The following is a 19,235-nucleotide window of genomic DNA, read 5'->3' as shown; positions in this document are numbered from 1 at the left end:
GGGGGAAACTGGCGATGGAAATCTGAAAATTTCATAAGTGCTGCTTATATAGCAAAGGCTTTGGTCCCGGTTCAACGCACAAACCGGAACCAATACCCACCCTTTAGTCCCGGTTGGTGGCACCAACCGGGACCAAAGGCCTCTTTTCACCAGCGCAAAGGGCGGGAAGCAGAGGGCTTTGGTCCCGGTTGGTGGCACCAACCGGGACCAAAGGGGAGCATTGGTTCCGGTTGGAGCCACCAACCGGGACTAATGTGCTGGCGCGGTGCGGTGGGAAGTTTAGTCCCACCTCGCTAGCTGAGAGAGCTCAGCACCTGTTTATAAGCTGCGTTGCAGCTCAGGTGTTGAGCTCCTCTCTAATATGCAGGCATTACATGCCTACCTTTGTCACTGCCATGTTGGGCCTATTGGGCCTCCGGGCCTGCATCCTGGCCCATGTGCAGATGGGTTTCTAGTCGTATGCAGGCCGTGTGGCCCATTAGGCGGCATTTTTTTAATTTTTTCCAGTATTTTTTGTTTTTTGAATTATTTATTTTCTTTTGATTTTTGCTTTATTTTTTTATTCTTTTTGCTTTTAGCTCAGAATAATTATAAACTTTCTGTTACTCCATTAGTTTCCAAATTTGAATAGTTTAAATTTTATACGGAAACTCGTCTGTTACAAAGGGATTTCATTTTTTAAAACTTATTTGAACTCCTGACTTTTTGTGTGTTCAAAATGCACCATTCAAAGCCACATCATCATTTTTCAATCCTTTCTGACTTCATTTGTTATTTTTCATGCAATTACTAATTATTTTGAGCTATAAGACCCTAAAATTGAAAAGCATTTCAAATGAACTCTGAAAAGGTTGAAAGTTGGCATGATATCATTATTTCATCCACATAGCATGTGCAAGAAAGTTGAGAGGGTTACGGCAAAAACTGGATGCACTTCAGAGAAACTCACTGTGAATTTAGGCCAAATTCCCTGTATAAGGGCATCTATTTTCATTTTGAAAGGAGCTCAACAAGGCAGAGAGGGACGTGTTTTTTTCTCTTTTGCTTTATTTGTTTTGTTTTGTTTCTACTTACAACAAAAACTTATTTATTTTATTTCTAATTACTTATGTATTTTACTTTAATTATTTTATTTTTATTTATTTTACTGCTGCTATTTTTATTTATTTTACTGCTGCTATTTTTACTTAATTTATTAAGGTTTATTTATTGTAGTTACTATAGTTTATTTTATTTTATTTTATTAAGGTTTATTTAGTTTGTTTATTTTATTAAGGTTTATTTATTTTATAAATATAAAAAAATGAACATAGATGCACTTATAGAGAAAATTAAACCTTCAATTTACTGTGAATTTAGGTGAAATTCCCTATATAAGGGCATCTATTTTCACTTTAAGAGAAGCTCAACAAGGCATAGAGGGACGGGCTTATAAACTGGTGTGAGCGCCCTTCGGTTGGCGAGGTGGGACTAAACACTGGCCTTTAGTCCCGGTTTGTGGTATGAACCGGGACTAAAGGGTGGTGGGCCAGGAGCGTGGCCCATTGGTCCCGGTTTGTACCACCAACCGGGACCAAAGGGTCCGGACGAACCGGGACCAATGCCCCCACGAGGCCCGGCAGGCCCCTGGCCGCACGAACCGGGACCAATGCTCACATTAGTCCCGGTTCGTGACTGAACCGGGGCTAATGTGAAAACTGTCCTGTGACCTAAGCCCTGTTTTCTACTAGTGATGCTATAATTGTGTTATCCGGAAATCGTAATACATGTGTGAACACATAGACCATAACATGTCCCTAGTGAGCCTCTAGTTGACTAGCTCGTTGATCAATAGATGGTTACGGTTTCCTGACCATGGACATTGGATGTCATTGATAACGGGATCACATCATTAGGAGAATGATGTGATGGACAAGACCTAATCCTAAGCATAGCACTAGATCGTGTAGTTCGTTTGCTAAAGCTTTTCTAATGTCAAGTATCATTTCCTTAGACCATGAGATCGTGCAACTCCCGGATACCGTAGGAATGCTTTGGGTGTACCAAACGTCACAACGTAACTGGGTGGCCATAAAGGTGCACTACAGGTATCTCCGAAAGTGTCTGTTGGGTTGGCACAGATCGAGACTGGGATTTGTCACTCCGTATGACGGAGAGGTATCTCTGGGCCCACTCGGTAATGCATCATCATAATGAGCTCAATGTGAACAAGTGATTGGTCACGGGATCATGCATTACGGTACGAGTAAAGTGACTTGTCGGTAACGAGATTGAACGAGGTATTGGGATACCGACGATCGAATCTCGGGCAAGTAACGTACCGATTGACAAAGGGAATTGTATACGGGATTACTTGAATCCTCGACATCGTGGTTCATCCGATGAGATCATCGAGGAGCATGTGGGAGCCAACATGGGTATCCAGATCCCGCTGTTGGTTATTGACCGGAGAGTCGTCTCGGTCATGTCTGCGTGTCTCCCGAACCCGTAGGGTCTACACAATTAAGGTTCGGTGACGCTAGGGTTGTAGAGATATTAGTATGCGGTAACCCAAAAGTTGTTCGGAGTCCCGGATGAGATCCCGGACATCACGAGGAGTTCCGGAATGGTCCGGAGGTAAAGATTTGTATATAGGAAGTCCAGTTTCGGCCACCGGGAAAGTTTCGGGGGTCACCGGTATTGTACCGGGACCACCGGAAGGGTCCCGGGGGTCCACCGGGGGGGCCACCTATCCCGGAGGGCCCCATGGGCTGAAGTGGGAAGGGAACCAGCCCCTGGTGGGCTGGTGCGCCCCCCATGGGCCTCCCCCTGCGCCTAGGGTTGGAAACCCTGGGGGTGGGGGGCGCCCCACCTGACTTGGGGGGCAAGTCCCCCCCTTGGCCGCCGCCCCCCCTTGAGATGGGATCTCCAGGGGCCGGCGCCCCCCCAGGGCCCCTATATAAAGGGGGGAGGGAGGGCTGCGCACCCAAGCCCCTGGCGCCTCCCTCTCCCCCCGTAACACCTCTCCCTCTCGCTGAGCTTGGCGAAGCCCTGGCGAGATCCCCGCTGCTTCCACCACCACGCCGTCGTGCTGCTGGATCTCCATCAACCTCTCCTTCCCCTTCCTGGATCAAGAAGGAGGAGACGTCTCTCCCAACCGTACGTGTGTTGAACGCGGAGGTGCCGTCCGTTCGGCGCTAGGATCATCGGTTATTTGGATCACGACGAGTACGACTCCATCAACCCCGTTCTCTTGAACGCTTCCGCTCGCGATCTACAAGGGTATGTAGATGCACTCCTTCCCTCTCGTTGCTAGTAAACTCCATAGATTGATCTTGGTGATGCGTAGAAAATTTTAAATTTCTGCTACGATCCCCAACAGGCGGCGCCCCCGCACCCCCTCCTCGGCAGCGCACATTCGCGGCCAACGCTCGCCCCTCGCCGGTGTTGCCCATCCCCTCTCCCCTCTCCCTCAACCCCTCTCCAGACATGGCGACGACGCCATGGTTCGCATCCAGAACAGCGGTGGTAGCAAAAAATGCGCTGCTTCCAGCAAAAATAGAGAACGTTGGTAGCAAAAATTGAAAAAATGAATGTTGTTCCAGCAAAAATTAAGAAAATGCCGGTGGTAGCAAAAAATAAAGCTCGTTCCAGCAAACCAAAAAGCCGGTGGTAGCAAACTTGCAAAATTTTGGTGTTGTTCCAACAAAACCAAAAAACCGATGGTAGCACAAAATGTTGATGGTTCCAGCAAAACATATTATGGTTGTGGCAAAAGTGAAAATTGGGATTGGTCCCAACAAAAACCAAAACATTGATGGTAGCAAAAAAAGTTGATGGTTCCAGCAAAAACATATTACAGTGGTAGCAAAAAAATGAAAAATGGACAATGGCTGCATCAAATCAAAACACCTGCAGTAGCACAATTAGGCGCTGGTCCGAGCATTTGGTCACCGCGGTTGTAGCACTGGTTCAGTCGCGGTCACCCACCCGTCGCAGCTCCTCCATCCACAGTTGTAGCTCCCACCGTGGTCGGTTGCAGCTCCCGGCGAGGCGGGTTGCAGCACCCAGCGAGGCCGGTTGTACCTGTTCCCGTCCACAAGGTGCAGCATGCTTCTCTCCTCCGTCCACCGCCGACCCGTGGCCGATCACACGGGGGCAGGGGGCATCGCCATCGGGGAGCAGGAAGGAGAGGGCCAACGACCTGTACAAGATAAAAGGAGAAGTCCTGGTCAGACAGAGTTGAAGAGAGGAGCAGGGGATGGCGGGATGCCTCTCTGGTGGTGGGCTCGCCGGAGAAACAGCTGCACTGGCCGGAGTCAGGCACATGGAGAGAGGCGAGAAGGGGATGAATATGCGCGAGATGCAGAGGCACATGATGGAGAGGCGAGCAGGGGACGAAAGGATAAGATGCGAGTGGCTGAGACATAAGAACGGATGCGTGCGGGCCTTTGTGGCCGCGTGGCACTTACGTGGCGCTCGCGACCGGCCGAGCGTTCGGCCGGCGCGCCGTACCCAAACACTTCCCTTATGACATCCACAACTTCAATGGCGGCTTAAGTTTTAATTTATTACCCACTAATTGAGTAAATTAATCTCTATTTTGGGTGAATAGACATGAAAATCATTCTAATTTTGTTAGGAGGTGCACGGAAGCACTCCCAAAATATTAGGGCCAACCGAAACCCTCTCCACTTGAACCACAGGATTTAGGCATCGAACCCCCAAAAGCAAACAGGTCCGACCACCGAGACGCGACCACGCTCGATTCGCCACCGCCACCGCCGCCGCGCCGCAGGATTTAGGCATCCGGCAACGCGCCGCGCTCCGCCTCATTCCTCTGGTGACAGACTGTGAGACGGATGACACCCCTCGGTTCTTGCTGATGACAACGGCGGTGGCGGCGCTGTTGAGGAGAACCAAGCAGGCAGATTCGGCGGTGGCTGGGCCCCTTACTGGATACTGATTCATCTTCATCTCCCTGGCGTGGAAATCCGAGGTGTGCTAATTGATTTTCGGTGTTTAGGTTTAAATCCATCTTCTTGGCAGCTGATTGCACTTGAAACCTAACTAGATGCTCACTTGAAACCCAACTCACGCATAGTTTCTGTAGTTCGTGTGCATAGTCTCCAGATTCTGGAGTTTCTCCATTTCAGTTTCCTTAGAGGTTGCGATATATGGTTCAGAACTTCATACGGAGATTTGGTCTGCATACTGCAGAGAATTGGTAGACATTTTGGTTAATTTCCTTGGCTCTTTGCAGCAGCAGATTCCAGCTGTATGTCCTGTTTACTGTTTGACATGAATTATTGGTGTTGTGCTTCTTCGCTTAGTACTTTGTGTCTAATTATATACATGAATCTGGTTAAGACTCTAGTCTGAATCTTGTACTACCTCTCTCTCAGTTTATAGGGCGTGCGCGTAGCCCTAGGTCGTCAATTTCACCAACCTAATACAAGTCATATATTACAAAAAAATATACCAACATAAACTTCGGAGTTTCTACTTTCAAAATATATAATTTTTGTGTTATATAGTTTATATTAGGGTGATAAAATTGGCAACCTAGGTATACGCGCAGGACTTGTAAACTGAAACGGAGGTAGTAGCATTTTTCTTAACATCTTTGTAGGTGAGAGAAAAATGAAGCGAGAAAGATCTGCTGTTAATTTTACTCGGGCGTGAGAATCCCATTTCAGTGAAATAACGCTGCTATTACTCAAATGCACGAGGGAAGCACGGGGGTAGTCATAACGAATTCATTCTCTCTACGCTCCAGTATTTGTTATCTATATATAGCAAATGATTGGAGTGTGAGTGCTAATCTGCTACGCTTATTCATTCCCCAGCGCATATTCCATATCAGTCTTCAGTTAAATTCTGCCTATCTGCAATGTCATTTGCTGGCATATCTCTCATCAGTGATGGCAAAGCTGCCATCGGCCAGTCCATCGACGTCGCCACAGCCAGCGGGTACCACCTGCTTGTGGTTAATGGCTACTCGCGTATCAATGCCACTACACCTAACGGCATGAAGATCCTCTCTCTCGCTTTCATGGTAGGAGGCCATCGTTGGTGCATATGGTTCTATCCTAATGGCGACCGCGGGAGTGCCGACTCAATATCTCTCTTTCTGCACCTTATTGATGAGAATGTTGCAGAGGTTCTGAAGGTGCAGTATGAATTTAGTTTCATTGACGAGCTTCAGTATCAAGATTCAGCATTTATTCGTGCAAGAAAGCCAGACATTTTCTCCAGCAGTAAACCATCTTGGGGTTACAAGTCTTTCACGAAAAGAGATGTCCTTGAGAAATCAAAGCACTTAAAGGACGACTGTTTCACCATCCGATGTGACCTCTCCATTGCCACGACCATTGATCTCTTCATCAAGGTACCGCCTTCTGGCATACAACAAGATATCAGTGACCTCTTCCTGTCCAAGGAGGGCACAGACGTGAGGTTCATGGTGTCTGGTGAGAAGTTCGCGGCCCATCGGTGTGTGCTTGCAGCTCGGTCTGCGGTCTTCAAGACAGAGCTGTTTGGCCCCATGAAGGAGAGCACAGTAGCAAGTGTCATAGATGTAGAAGACATGGAAGCAAAGGTATTTAGCGCCTTGCTTGAATTTATTTACACCGACACGCTACCTGATATGGAGATAGACATGGGGGAGGAGGAAGGGGGAGCCCAAGAAGCATTGTTTTTGCAGCACTTGCTTGCAGCGGCGGATAGGTACGATCTCCAAAGGCTGAAGGCACTATGTGAAGAAAAGCTATGCGAACACATAGGTGTTGTCTCAGTGACGACTATCCTTGCTCTGGCTGAGCAGCACAGCTGTTCTGGATTGAAGGAGGTTTGCTTTGAGTTCATCAAGACACCTGCTAATTTGAAAGCGATAACGCTGGCTGATGGCTTGGAGGGCATAACTAGAACCTGTCCCTCTCTTCTAAAGGAGCTCATTGCTAAGTTTGCTTCCTAATATCTATAAGAATGGTTAGTTATTTTCTGTATTTTTTAATATACTGTTTTGATATCTATGTTTCTAGGTTGTAGTTTTGTTTTCATGTCACCACTCACCAGTCAGTCAGTGTGACTTGATGTTATGCCAGAAGAACATTTTAATTGGTTGCATTATGCGAGCTTTGGCAAGAAATAATTTGGATACATCGTGCCTAGCCTATCAATCCAAGATTTTATTTTCCAACTCAGAGAAGCAACACCCTGTCATATCTCGCCTTAAGTGTGTATTTTCTTAATCATTTTTTGACGTGAACTTTGCTTTCTTTCTATTCAGGCAGCAACTCAGGTGGCAGAAAGTCATGGCGATGGGTGACCTGGACAGTCAAGCTACAAGATGGTGCCCTTCCGTCGTCGAAGATATCATCGCTGAACTTTCTCTGAACGATGATTAGTGGTTTCTACCGTTGTTAGTTCCTATCTGAAACTTTCTTTTGTCAAGAAGCCGTATTTTACCCTAGAGAGAGATCAACTGCAGCAATGGGCATGAGGAATTTTAAGATGCGCCAGTAGTATCATTGTTTTCGGTTAGAACAGTTTGGCAACTGAATCAGTATTCCTATCCAATTCCAATCTACGTGACTTATACTACTTTCAAATTCAATCAAAGCTGCAGATAGATTGAGTTTTTTTTCCTTTTCTTTTACGGGAGATAGATTGAGTTTTTTTTTAATGTAGACTGGGGGATCAAGATTTACCGCCGCATGTCCAAATAACCAACCTGTCCGCGTGTCTTAGTTGAGAGCCGGCTGGTTAGTCTCCATGTCCGTCTCGGCTTCAAGTTAAGAGTCCATGTCCGGGTGTGTTACGGCGTTGTATGTTGGCGTCTATATGATACACATACACAGCGTGATGTGAATCAACCTTCTCGTCAACTCCGGCGACTCGCACAGGAGCGTCTAGTACTCTGAGTACACGGGTCCAGTCCAGATTTCAGTTATATCCTGCCCGTCCGCCATGTCGTTTGCCGGCGTGTCTATCGCCCGCTACAGTGGCGACATCGCCCGTTACACCGGCGACGTCGCCAGCGGCCACGCCGTCGACGTCTCCACGGCCAGCGGTTACCACCTGCTTGTGGTCACCGGTTACTCGCGTACGAAAGCCTCTGCACCTACTACCGGCAAGGCGATCGCCTCTCTCCCTTTCACGGTGGGAGGCCGCCGTTGGTCCATCCGCTGCTTCCCTGACGGCGACACCTCGGAAAGCAGCCAATACATCTCTCTCTATCTGCACCTTGTCGATAAAGATGTCACAGAGGCTGTCAAGGTGCAGTACTCCTTTAGCTTCGTCGACGAGGTTGAAAACCAAGGCCCCGCATGTGTTCGAGCCAAAAAGGCACACGATTTCTCCAGCTGCCATGCGACATGGGGTCAAAAGTATTTTTGGAACAGAGTCGACCTCGAGAAGTCAAGTCATCTCAAGGGCAACTGTTTCACCATCCGATGTGACCTCGCCGTCGCCACCACGTTTGATCGCTTCATCACGGTGCCGCCTTCCAGCATACAACGGCATATCATGAACCTCCTCCTGTCCAAGGAGGGCACCGACGTGACGTTCAGCGTCGGCGGCGAGACGATCGTCGCGCACCGGTGCGTGCTCGCGGCCCGGTCCTCAGTCTTCAAGGCAGAGCTCTTTGGCCCCATGATGGAAGGCACGATAGCAAGCGTCATACAGATAGAAGACATGGAGGCGAGAGTGTTTAGGGCCTTGCTTAGCTTTATTTACACCGACTCGCTACCCGACATGGAGGATGACAACGTGGAGGATAGAGAAGCACAAGAATTGCTGTGGCTGCAGCACTTGCTTGCAGCGGCAGATAGATACGATCTCCAAAGGTTGAAGATACTATGTGAAGAAAAGTTATGCAAACACAGCCGTGAGCTCGGTCAAAACTATTTTTATTCTAGCTGAGCGGCACAGCTGTGGTGGGTTGAAGGAGGTATGCCTTGAATTCCTCAAGACACCGTCTAATTTGAAAGAGATAACGGCGGCTGACGTCTTCGACGATATAGTTAGTACATGCCCCTATCTTTTAAAGGAGCTCATTGCCAAGTTTGCTTCCTAAAATCGACAAAACCGGTTAGTTCCTGAAAGCCTATGTTTCGAAGTTGAAGCCTTACTTTCTTGCCACCATTTGATGTCATGTTGTTTGAGTAAGACATATTTCTCTTTCAGGCGGCAGGTCAGGTGAAGGCGATGTGATGTCCTGTACAATGTAACTACATGATACCCCTGATCCGTTCTCAAAGATATTGTTGACAAACTTGCTACCCTTAAGGATTACTACTAGTCATGGATTTTGGCAAATTTTGGCAAATTTGAACCGCCATTCAATGAATGGGTGCACTTATGAATATCTATTGCTTGTGGTCGATTAATAATATGGATTTAATGATTAAATGTTTTTAGGTTTTTGGTTGTTTTTTAATTTTAGGTTACTCAAGGTAAGATGTAAAATCCTCTGCCTAGTTTGTTTTCGCTTTGGTTTGTTTGGTGCAAAATGATTCAAATGAAGAACTTAGTGTAGTCTGATAAAATAAGAGTCCTAGCCATGTTGATCGAGTTGACCATCCCTCGTCGTTTGCCCGCGGGACCCACTATCAAGAAGTGTATCCATGGCTTCTTGTACCAAGCGCTGTGTATACTATACTAGAAGCAAACGCGCGCTTCGTCGTCGTCTTTCATTGATGTTGTTATGCCATGGATCTTTCGTGCTCATACTGGACATCACAGTGGCATATATTTTGTTGTGTTGGTGCTAAACATGAATTAGTACATGGCATCATGATGAGAAACTCCTCCAAAGACGAGGGTCTCTTCTCGCCTCCCGCCGGCGCCGTCGCTGATCCACCTTGTCTTCGGTGGCCTTAGGGTCATGGAGGCGCGGTGGACCTCGGCCCTCGCCGGTGGGAGGGCTCCTGCTATGTTTGTAGGTCTTCTTTTAGGGTTGATTAGGGTTTTTATCCTATTTAGGGAGGTGAGACGGTGGCGGCTCCCTGTAGTTGGAATAAGGTCCTCTCGCCTAGTCCTCGTTTCGGCGTTGCGTATAGCGTTGCCGGAAGGCGTGTGGAGGTGTATCTCCGGCGTATCTCGCAGGATTTGGTCGGTGTTGGTCTACTGTGGATCCCCATGGATTCAGTCTTGGTGCGTTTACATTTGTGTGTCTACAGGTTGGATTCTTCTGATCTACGCTTCTCTTCATCGACGGCGGTCGATGTTCTTGTGCGCTGGTCTGGTGAAGAAGGGGCGATGACAGCGGCGCGCCTTCGGCTCGCTCCAGTGCTTGTAGTCGTCGTTAGGTGGTCAATTGATCTGGATGTAATTTTTATTATTCTAGTGTTCTTTGTACTGCCATGACAGTTGATGAATAGATTTGAAGTTTTCTCGAAAAAAAACGTGGCATCATGATTTTTTGTGGATAAATAAGAGATATGTTTCACGACAGTGCAACATTACACTTAGGTCATGTTTGTTTGGGCTGTGGCTGAACGAGAAGCGGCTAGAGTTGGTAGAAGCTGATAAGCAAGATGGAGCTGGTACAAGCTGAGAAGCCAAAAACCTGTTTGATACTATTTTTAGGACGACCGGTGAGGCTGTAGCCGGTGGTGAAAATCTGCAATGCCCCTGTATGCTGAAGATGTTATTTAAATATTGATTTATTAGGTTATGCTGTATAGTAGCTCAAATAACGCTTAGAGCATCTCCAATGTGGACCCTCAAACCGCCCACATACATCTGGACCGCGTGGTCTCGACCACGGAAGCCAGTGCTGTAGCCAGGAATATTTCACGCCCCGGGCCAACCTTTGAGCTACAGTGCTACTGTAGATACAATATGATATTGTTGCTATGTTTAACACTGAGTTTGCTCGCTATGCCCCGGGCCATGGCCAGGGCAGCCCGGGGCTTGTCTACGCCCCGGACGGAAGCCATCCAATGCGGGTTTGTATCGGTCCACCGAGCGTTCCAGACGTACTTTTTCTGGCAAACCCGAGACAGACGTGGGGGGTGGCTTTGTGGGAGTCCGGTCATTAGACACGTAGGACTCCAACAGCCCTGGCCCACCCAAAAACCTTCCCGGACCCCGCGCCTCCATCCTCCCCATTTTTTCTTCTTTCTTTCTCTCTTGCCTTCACCGCCGCTCCACCACCCCGGCCGCCACGCAACACCCTTGCCGGAACTATACGTCTCCATCACCTCAAGCGTTCCAGCCGGGCTCCACCCCACTTCTCCTCCGTCGCCATTCAACCCATATCCTCCAACTGCCCCGCCGGGTACCATCCGCTACTGCTATACTCACCATGCCCGACAACTGTTCAATGAATTGCCGGAGCTAAAAAAGTTGTTCCTTCTTCTTTCAAGCAATGGATTCCAATTTGGAGTACATATATGAGCACTATGTTGAGCCATCCGACAAGGACAACTGCACGGATGGGACGGTGATGATGCAGGCGATCCTTGAAGACGCGGAGCATGCGGAGGAGCATGTTCCCAATTTCAATGGATTGATCAAGGGTCATCGAGTGCTCAACCGCAACAGGGTGCGCGAACATTTGACACTGATGACTGACTACTTTGCCCCTGATACACTCTTCGATGACCATTTTCGCCGGCATTTTCGGATGCGCAAGACTTTCTTCAATCGTTTGTACCATTGTGTTTGGATGCTTGCATATTGCACGACCGCTGATTTGTGGGATGAGTATCTACGGATGTCTGAGAGCACATGCGGAGATACCATGGTCGGGTTTGCAACTGTCGAAGTCAAGGTGTTTGGACCCCAGTATCTGAGAGAACCAACTGTGACAGACACCGAGAGGTTCTTGGCAATCTCAGAAGCAATAGGGTGGGTAGGTTTGCTTGTATGTCTTGACTGCATGCATTGGAAATTGAAGAACTGTGCGAAGGATTTACAAGGGCAATACTATGGTCATGTTAAGAAGCCCACCATCATTCTTGAAGCAGTTGCATCACATGATCTTTGGATTTGGCATGTTTTCTTTGGCATGCCGAGTCTCACAATGACATCAATGTGTTGGACTGATCACCGTTGACTGCGAGGCTGACTGAAGGAAAAGCTCCTCCTTGCCACTATACTGTCAATGGACATGAGTACAACATGGGCAACTATCTGGTTGACAGTATCTATCCTTCATGGGCTACCTTTGTCAGCACCATCTCTAACCTAGTTGGCCAGAAAAAGTCTCACTTTACCCTAGACAAGAAACAGCTAAAAAAGGATGTTGAGAGGGCATTTGGAGTTTTGCAGGCCCTTTTTGCAGTTGTTCGTGGACCTGCTAAATAATGGGATCAGGAGACCTTGTGGGAAGTGATGACATGTTGTGCGATCATGCTCAACATGATCATCGAGGATGAGGGCGAGGTGCTGTCGCAACTCTAGAATTTGAGAACATGGATGATTATATCGAACGTCCAGACCAGAATCCGGCCACATTTGAAAATTTTATTTAAATGCATCAACAAATTCGGCATCGACCAACTCACGAGCAGCTGAAGAAAGATCTGATTGATCATCAGTGGGTGGTTAAAGGGGACAACAATGTTGGAATGTAATATTTGAACTTTTTGTTTAATTTGATGTAGTTCGATGCCAAACTGTTTTTTAATGCTTTAAGCAAGATGACATGATGTAGACAAGATAATCTCACATATGAATAAACCCCATTTTGTTACCCTTAATAGAAACGATACGTGCGTGTCATGTCTCTTTGTCACTGAGATTGAGCAACGCAAGATCGAACCCATCACAAAGCACCTCTTCCCATGGCAACATAAATCAATCTAATTGGCCAAACCAAACCAATAATTCGGAAAGAAGAAATACGAGGCTATAACAATCATGCATAAAAGAGTTTAGTGGATAGATCTGATCACAAACTCACAATTCATCGTATCCCAATAAACACACCGTGAAAAGTCATTACATCAAATAGATCTCCAAGAACATTGAGGAGTGAATGAACTATGCCCTAGAGGCAATAATAAAGTTGTTGTTTATATTTCCTTATATCATGATAAATGTTTATTATTCATGCTAGAATTGTATTAACCGGAAACTTAGTACATGTGTGAATACATAGACAAACAGAGTGTCACTAGTATGCCTCTACTTGACTAGCTCGTTGAATCAAAGATGGTTAAGTTTCCTAGCCATAGACATGAGTTGTCATTTGATTAACGGGATCACATCATTAGAGAATGATGTGATTGACTTGACCCATTCCGTTAGCTTAGCACTTGATCGTTTAGTATATTGCTATTGCTTTCTTCATGACTTATAAATGTTCCTATGACTATGAGATTATGCAACTCCCGAATAACGGAGGAACACTTTTTGTGCTACCAAACGTCACAACGTAACTGGGTGATTATAAAGGTGCTCTACAGGTGTCCCCGATGGTACTTGTTGAGTTGGCATAGATCGAGATTAGGATTTGTCCCTCCGATTGTCGGAGAGGTATCTCTGGGCCCTCTCGGTAATGCACATCACTATAATCCTTGCAAGCAATATGACTAATGAGTTAGTTGCGGGATGATGCATTACGGAACGAGTAAAGAGACTTGCCGGTAACGAGATTGAACTAGGTATTGAGATACTGACGATCGAGTCTCGGGCAAGTAACATACCGATGACAAAGGGAACAACGTATGTTGTTATGCGATTTGACCGATAAAGATCTTCATAGAATATGTAGGAACCAATATGAGCATCCAGGTTCCGCTATTGGTTATTGACAGGAGATGTGTCTCGGTCATGTCTACATAGTTCTCGAACCCGTAGGGTCCGCACGCTTAACCTTCGGTGACGATCGGTATTATGAGTTTATGTGTTTTGATGTACCGAAGATAGTTCGGAGTCCCGGATGTGATCACGGACATGACGAGAAGTCTCGAAATGGTCGAGTCATAAAGATTGATATATTGGACGACTATATTCGGACACCGGAAGTGTTCCGGGAGTCACCGGATAATTATCGGAGTGCCGGGGGGTTATTGGAACCCCCGGGGGAACTAGTGGGCCAACATGGGCCTTGTGTGAGAGAGAGGAGGAAGCCATGGGCTGGTCGCCCTCCCTTGAGGAGTCTGAATTGGACAAGGAGTGGGGGGCGGCGCCCCCTCTTTCCCTCCCTCTCCCCCTCTCCTTCCTTCCCCCTTCCTCCTCCTAGTTGGACTAGGAAAGGGGGAGTCCTACTCCTACTAGGAGGAGGACTCCTCCCCCTCCTAGGCGCGCCCCGAGGGCCGGCCGCCCCCCCTTGCTCCTTTATATACGGGGGCAGGGGGCACCCTAGAACACACAACATACATTGTTCTTAGCCGTGTGCGGTGCCCCCCTCCACCATAATCCACCTCGGTCATATCGTTGCAGTGCTTAGGCGAAGCCCTGCGCCGGTAGCTTCATCATCACTGTCATCAAGCCGTCGTGCTGACGAAGCTCTCCCTCGACACTCTACTGGTTCGTGAGTTCGTGGGACGTCACCGAGCCGAACGTGTGCAGATCGCGGAGGTGCCGTACTTTCGGTGCTAGGATCGGTCGATCGTGAAGACGTACAACTACATCAACCGTGTTGTCATAACGCTTCCGCTTACGGTCTAGGAGGGTACGTAGACAACTCTGTCCCCTCTCGTTGCTATGCATCACCACGATCTTGCATGTGCATAGGATAATTTTTGAAATTACTACGTTCCCCAACAGTGGCATCCGAGCCAGGTTTATGCGTAGATGTTATATGCACGAGTAGAACACAAGTGAGTTGTGGGCGATAATAGTCATACTGCTTACCAGCATGTCATACTTTGATTCGGCGGTATTGTTGGATGAAGCGGCCCGGACCGACAGTACGCGTACGCTTACGCGAGACTAGTTCTACCGACGTGCTTCGCACACAGGTGGCTGGTGGGTGTCAGTTTCTCCAACTTTAGTTGAATCGAGTGTGGCTACGCCCGGTCCTTGTTGAAGGTTAAAACATCACAAAGTTGACGAAAAATCGTTGTGGTTTTGATGCGTAGGTAAGAACGGTTCTTGCTCAGCCCGTAGCAGCCACGTAAAACTTGCAACAACAAAGTAGAGGACGTCTAACTTGTTTTTGCAGGGCGTGTTGTGATGTGATATGGTCAAGACATGATGCTAAATTTTATTGCATGAGATGATCTTGTTTTTTAAGAGAGTTATCAGCAACTAGCAGGAGCCATATGGTTGTCGCTTTATTGTATGAAATGCAATCGCCATGTAATTGCTTTACTTTATCACTAAGCGGTAGCGATAGTCGTAGAAGCAATAGTTCGCGAGACGAGAACGATGCTACGATGGAGATCAAGGTGTCGCGCCGGTGACGATGGTGATCATGACGGTGCTTTGGAGATGGAGATCAAAGGCACAAGATGATGATGGCCATATCATATCACTTATATTGATTGCATGTGATGTTTATCCTTTATGCATCTTATTTTGCTTAGTTCGACGGTAGCATTATAAGATGATCTCTCACTAAATTTCAAGGTACAAGTGTTCTCCCTGAGTATGCACCGTTGCGAAAGTTCGTCGTGCCGAGACACCACGTGATGATCGGGTGTGATAAGCTCTACGTTCACATACAACGGGTGCAAGCCAGTTTTGCACACGCAGAATACTCGGGTTAAACTTGACGAGCCTAACATATGCAGATATGGCCTCGGAACACTAAGACCGAAAGGTCGAGCGTGAATCATATAGTAGATATGATCAACATAGTGATGTTCACCATTGAAAACTACTCCATCTCACGTGATGATCAGACATGGTTTAGTTGATTTGGATCACGTGATCACTTAGATGATTAGAGGGATGTCAATCTGAGTGGGAGTTCTTAAGTAATTTGATTAATTGAACTTTAATTTATCGTGAACTTAGTACCTGATAGTATTTTGCATGTCTATGTTATTGTAGATTGATGGCCTGTGCTGTTGTTCCGTTGAATTTTAATGCGTTCCTAGAGAAAGCTAAGTTGAAAGATGATGGTAGCAAGTACACGAACAAGGTCCGTAACTTGAGGATTATCCTCATTGCTGCACAGAAGAATTACGTCCTGAAAGCACCGCTAGGTGCCAAACCCGCTGCAGGAGCAACGCCAGATGTTATGAACGTCTGGCGGAGCAAAGCTGATGACTACTCGATAGTTCAGTGTGCCATGCTTTACGGCTTAGAACCGGGACTTCAACGACGTTTTGAATGACATGGAGCATATGAGATGTTCTAGAAGTTGAAGTTAATATTTCAAGCAAATGCCCGGATTGAGAGATATAAAGTCTCCAATAAGTTCTACAGCTGCAAGATGGAGGACAATAGTTCTGTCAGTGAACATATACTCAAAATGTCTGGGTATAACAATCACTTGATTCAACTGGGAGTTAATCTTCCTGATGATAGTGTCATTGACAGAATTCTTCAATCACTTCCACCAAGCTACAAGAGCTTCATGATGAACTATAACATGCAAAGGATGGATAAGACAATTCACGAGCTCTTCGCAATGCTAAAGGCTGCGGAGGTAGAAATCAATAAGGAGCATCAAGTGTTGATGGTCAATAAGACCACCAGTTTCAAGAAAAAGGGTAAAGGGAAGAAGGGGAACTTCAAGAAGAACGGCAAGCAAGTTGCTGCTCAAGTGAAGAAGCCCAAGTCTGGACCTAAGCCTGAGACTGAGTGCTTCTACTACAAAGGGACTAGTCACTGGAAGCGGAACTGCCCCAAGTATTTGGCGGATAAGAAGGATGGCAAGGTGAACAAAGGTATATGTGATATACATGTTATTGATGTGTACCTTACTAATGCTCGCAGTAGTGCCTGGGTATTTGATACTGGTTCTATTGCTAATATTTGCACCTCGAAACAGGGACTACGGATTAAGAGAAGATTGGCTAAGGACGAGGTGACGATGCGCGTGGAAATGGGTCCAAAGTCGATGTGACCGCGGTCGGCTCGCTACCTCTACATCTACCTTCGGGATTAGTTTTAGACCTGAATAATTGTTATTTGGTGCCAACGTTGACCATGAACATTATATCTGGATCTTGTTCGATGCGAGATGGTTATTCATTTAAATCAAAGAATAATGGTTGTTCTATTTATATGAGTAATATCTTTTATGGTCATGCACCCTTGAAGAGTGGTCTATTTATTTTGAATCTCGATAGTGGTGACACACATATTCATAATACTGAAGCCAAAAGATGCAAAGTTGATAATGATAGTGCAACTTATTTGTGGCACTGCCGTTTAGGTCATATTGGTGTAAAGCGCATGAAGAAACTCCATTCTGATGGACTTTTGGAATCACTTGGTACTTGCGAACCATGCCTCATGGGCAAGATGACTAAAACACCGTTCTCCGGAACAATGGAGCGAGCAACAGATTTATTGGAAATCATACATACTGATGTATGTGGTCCGATGAATGTTGAGGCTCGCGGCGGGTATCGTTATTTTCTCACCTTCACAAATGATTTGAGCAGATATGGGTATATCTACTTGATGAAGCAGAAGTCTGAAACATTTGAAAAGTTCAAAGAATTTCAGAGTGAAGTGGAAAATCATCGTAACAATAAAATAAAGTTTCTACGATCTGATCGTGGAGGAGAATATTTGAGTTACGAGTTTGGTCTTCATTTGAAACAAAGCGGAATAGTTTCGCAACTCACGCCACCCGGAACACCACAGCGTAATGGTGTGTCCGAACGTCATAATCGTACTTTACTAGATATGGTGCGATCTATGATGTCTCTTACTGGTTTACCGCTATCGTTTTGGGGTTATGCTTTAGAGACGGCTGCATTCACGTTAAATAGGGCACCATCTAAATCTGTTGAGACGACACCTTATGAACTGTAGTTTGGCAAGAAACCAAATTTGTTGTTTCTTAAAGCTTGGGGCTGCGATGCTTATGTGAAAAAGCTTCAACTTGATAAGCTCGAACCCAAATCGGAGAAATGTGTCTTCATAGGATACCCAAAGGAGACTGTTGGGTACACCTTCTATCATAGATCCGAAGGCAAGCCATTCGTTGCTAAGAATGGATCCTTTCTAGAGAAGGAGTTTCTCTCGAAAGAAGTGAGTGGGAGGTGATACGTCTCCAACGTATCTATAATTTATGAAGTATTCATGCTATTATATTATCTGTTTTGGATGTTTATGGGCTTTATTATGCACTTTTATATTATTTTTGGGACTAACCTATTAACCGGAGGCCCAGCCCAAATTGTTGTTTTTTGCCTATTTCAGTGTTTCGATGAAAAGGAATATCAAACGGAGTCCAAACGGAATGAAACCTTCGGGAGAGTTATTTTTGGAACGGAAGCAATCCAGGAGACTTGGAGTACACGTCAGGGAAGCTTCGAGGTGGCCACGAGGCAGGGAGGCGCGCTTGCCCCCTGGGCGCGCCCCCACCCTCGTGGGCCCCTCGTGGCTCCCCTGACCGACTTCTTTCGCCTATATATATCCATATACCCTAAAAACATTGGGGAACAGAATAGATCGGGAGTTCCGCCGCCGCAAGCCTCTGTAGTCACCAAAAACCAATCGGGACTCTGTTCCGGCACCCTGCAGGAGGGGGGATCCCTCACCGGTGGCCATCTTCATCATCCCGGCACTCTCCATGACGAGGAGGGAGTAGTTCACCCTCGGGGCTGAGGGTACGTACCAGTAGCTATGTGTTTGATCTCTCTCTCTCTCTCGTGTTCTTGATTTGGCACGATCTTGATGTATCGCGAGCTTTGCTATTATAGTTGGATCTTATGATGTTTCTCCCCCTCTACTCTCTTGTAATGGATTGAGTTTTCTCTTTGAAGTTATCTTATCGGATTGAGTCTTTAAGGATTTGAGAACACTTGATGTATGTCTTGCATGTGCTTATCTATGGTGACAACGGGATATTCACGTGATCTACTTGATGTATGTTTTGGTGATCAACTTGCGGGTTCAGTGACCATGTGAACTTATTCATAGGGGTTGGCACACGTTTTTGTCTCGACTCTCCGGTAGAAACTTTGGGGCACTCTTTGAAGTTCTTTGTGTTGGTTGAATAGATGAATCCAAGATTGTGTGATGCATATCGTATAATCATACCCACGGATACTTGAGGTGACATTGGAGTATCTAGGTGACATTAGGGTTTTGGTTGATTTGTGTCTTAAGGTGTTATTCTAGTACAAACTCTATGATAGATCGAACGGAAATAATAGCTTCGTGTT

At 46.5% G+C, this 19,235-nt stretch overlaps 2 protein-coding genes across 2 annotated transcripts; both read left to right on the top strand.

Annotated features, from left to right (window-relative positions):
* The first annotated feature begins 4,647 nt into the window (after positions 1-4,647).
* LOC109744872 (BTB/POZ and MATH domain-containing protein 1) lies at positions 4,648-9,058 on the top strand. The gene is given in 3 exon segments (XM_040404489.3): positions 4,648-4,978; positions 7,271-8,861; positions 8,863-9,058. Coding segments are annotated over 2 exon segments (1,107 nt in total). The 5' UTR covers positions 4,648-4,978; positions 7,271-7,950.
* LOC120961890 (BTB/POZ and MATH domain-containing protein 2-like) lies at positions 5,873-7,388 on the top strand. Its single transcript, XM_040402725.1, has 2 exons — positions 5,873-6,708; positions 7,271-7,388. Exons 1-2 carry the CDS (start codon positions 5,873-5,875, stop codon positions 7,386-7,388), a joined length of 954 nt encoding a protein of 317 aa, XP_040258659.1.
* Positions 9,059-19,235: the final 10,177 nt, after the last annotated feature.

This window comes from Aegilops tauschii, chromosome 3 (genome assembly GCF_002575655.3).
Source record: "Aegilops tauschii subsp. strangulata cultivar AL8/78 chromosome 3, Aet v6.0, whole genome shotgun sequence".
NCBI classification, from domain to species: Eukaryota; Viridiplantae; Streptophyta; class Magnoliopsida; order Poales; family Poaceae; genus Aegilops; species Aegilops tauschii.
This window is presented reverse-complemented; position numbering and strand designations above follow the sequence as displayed.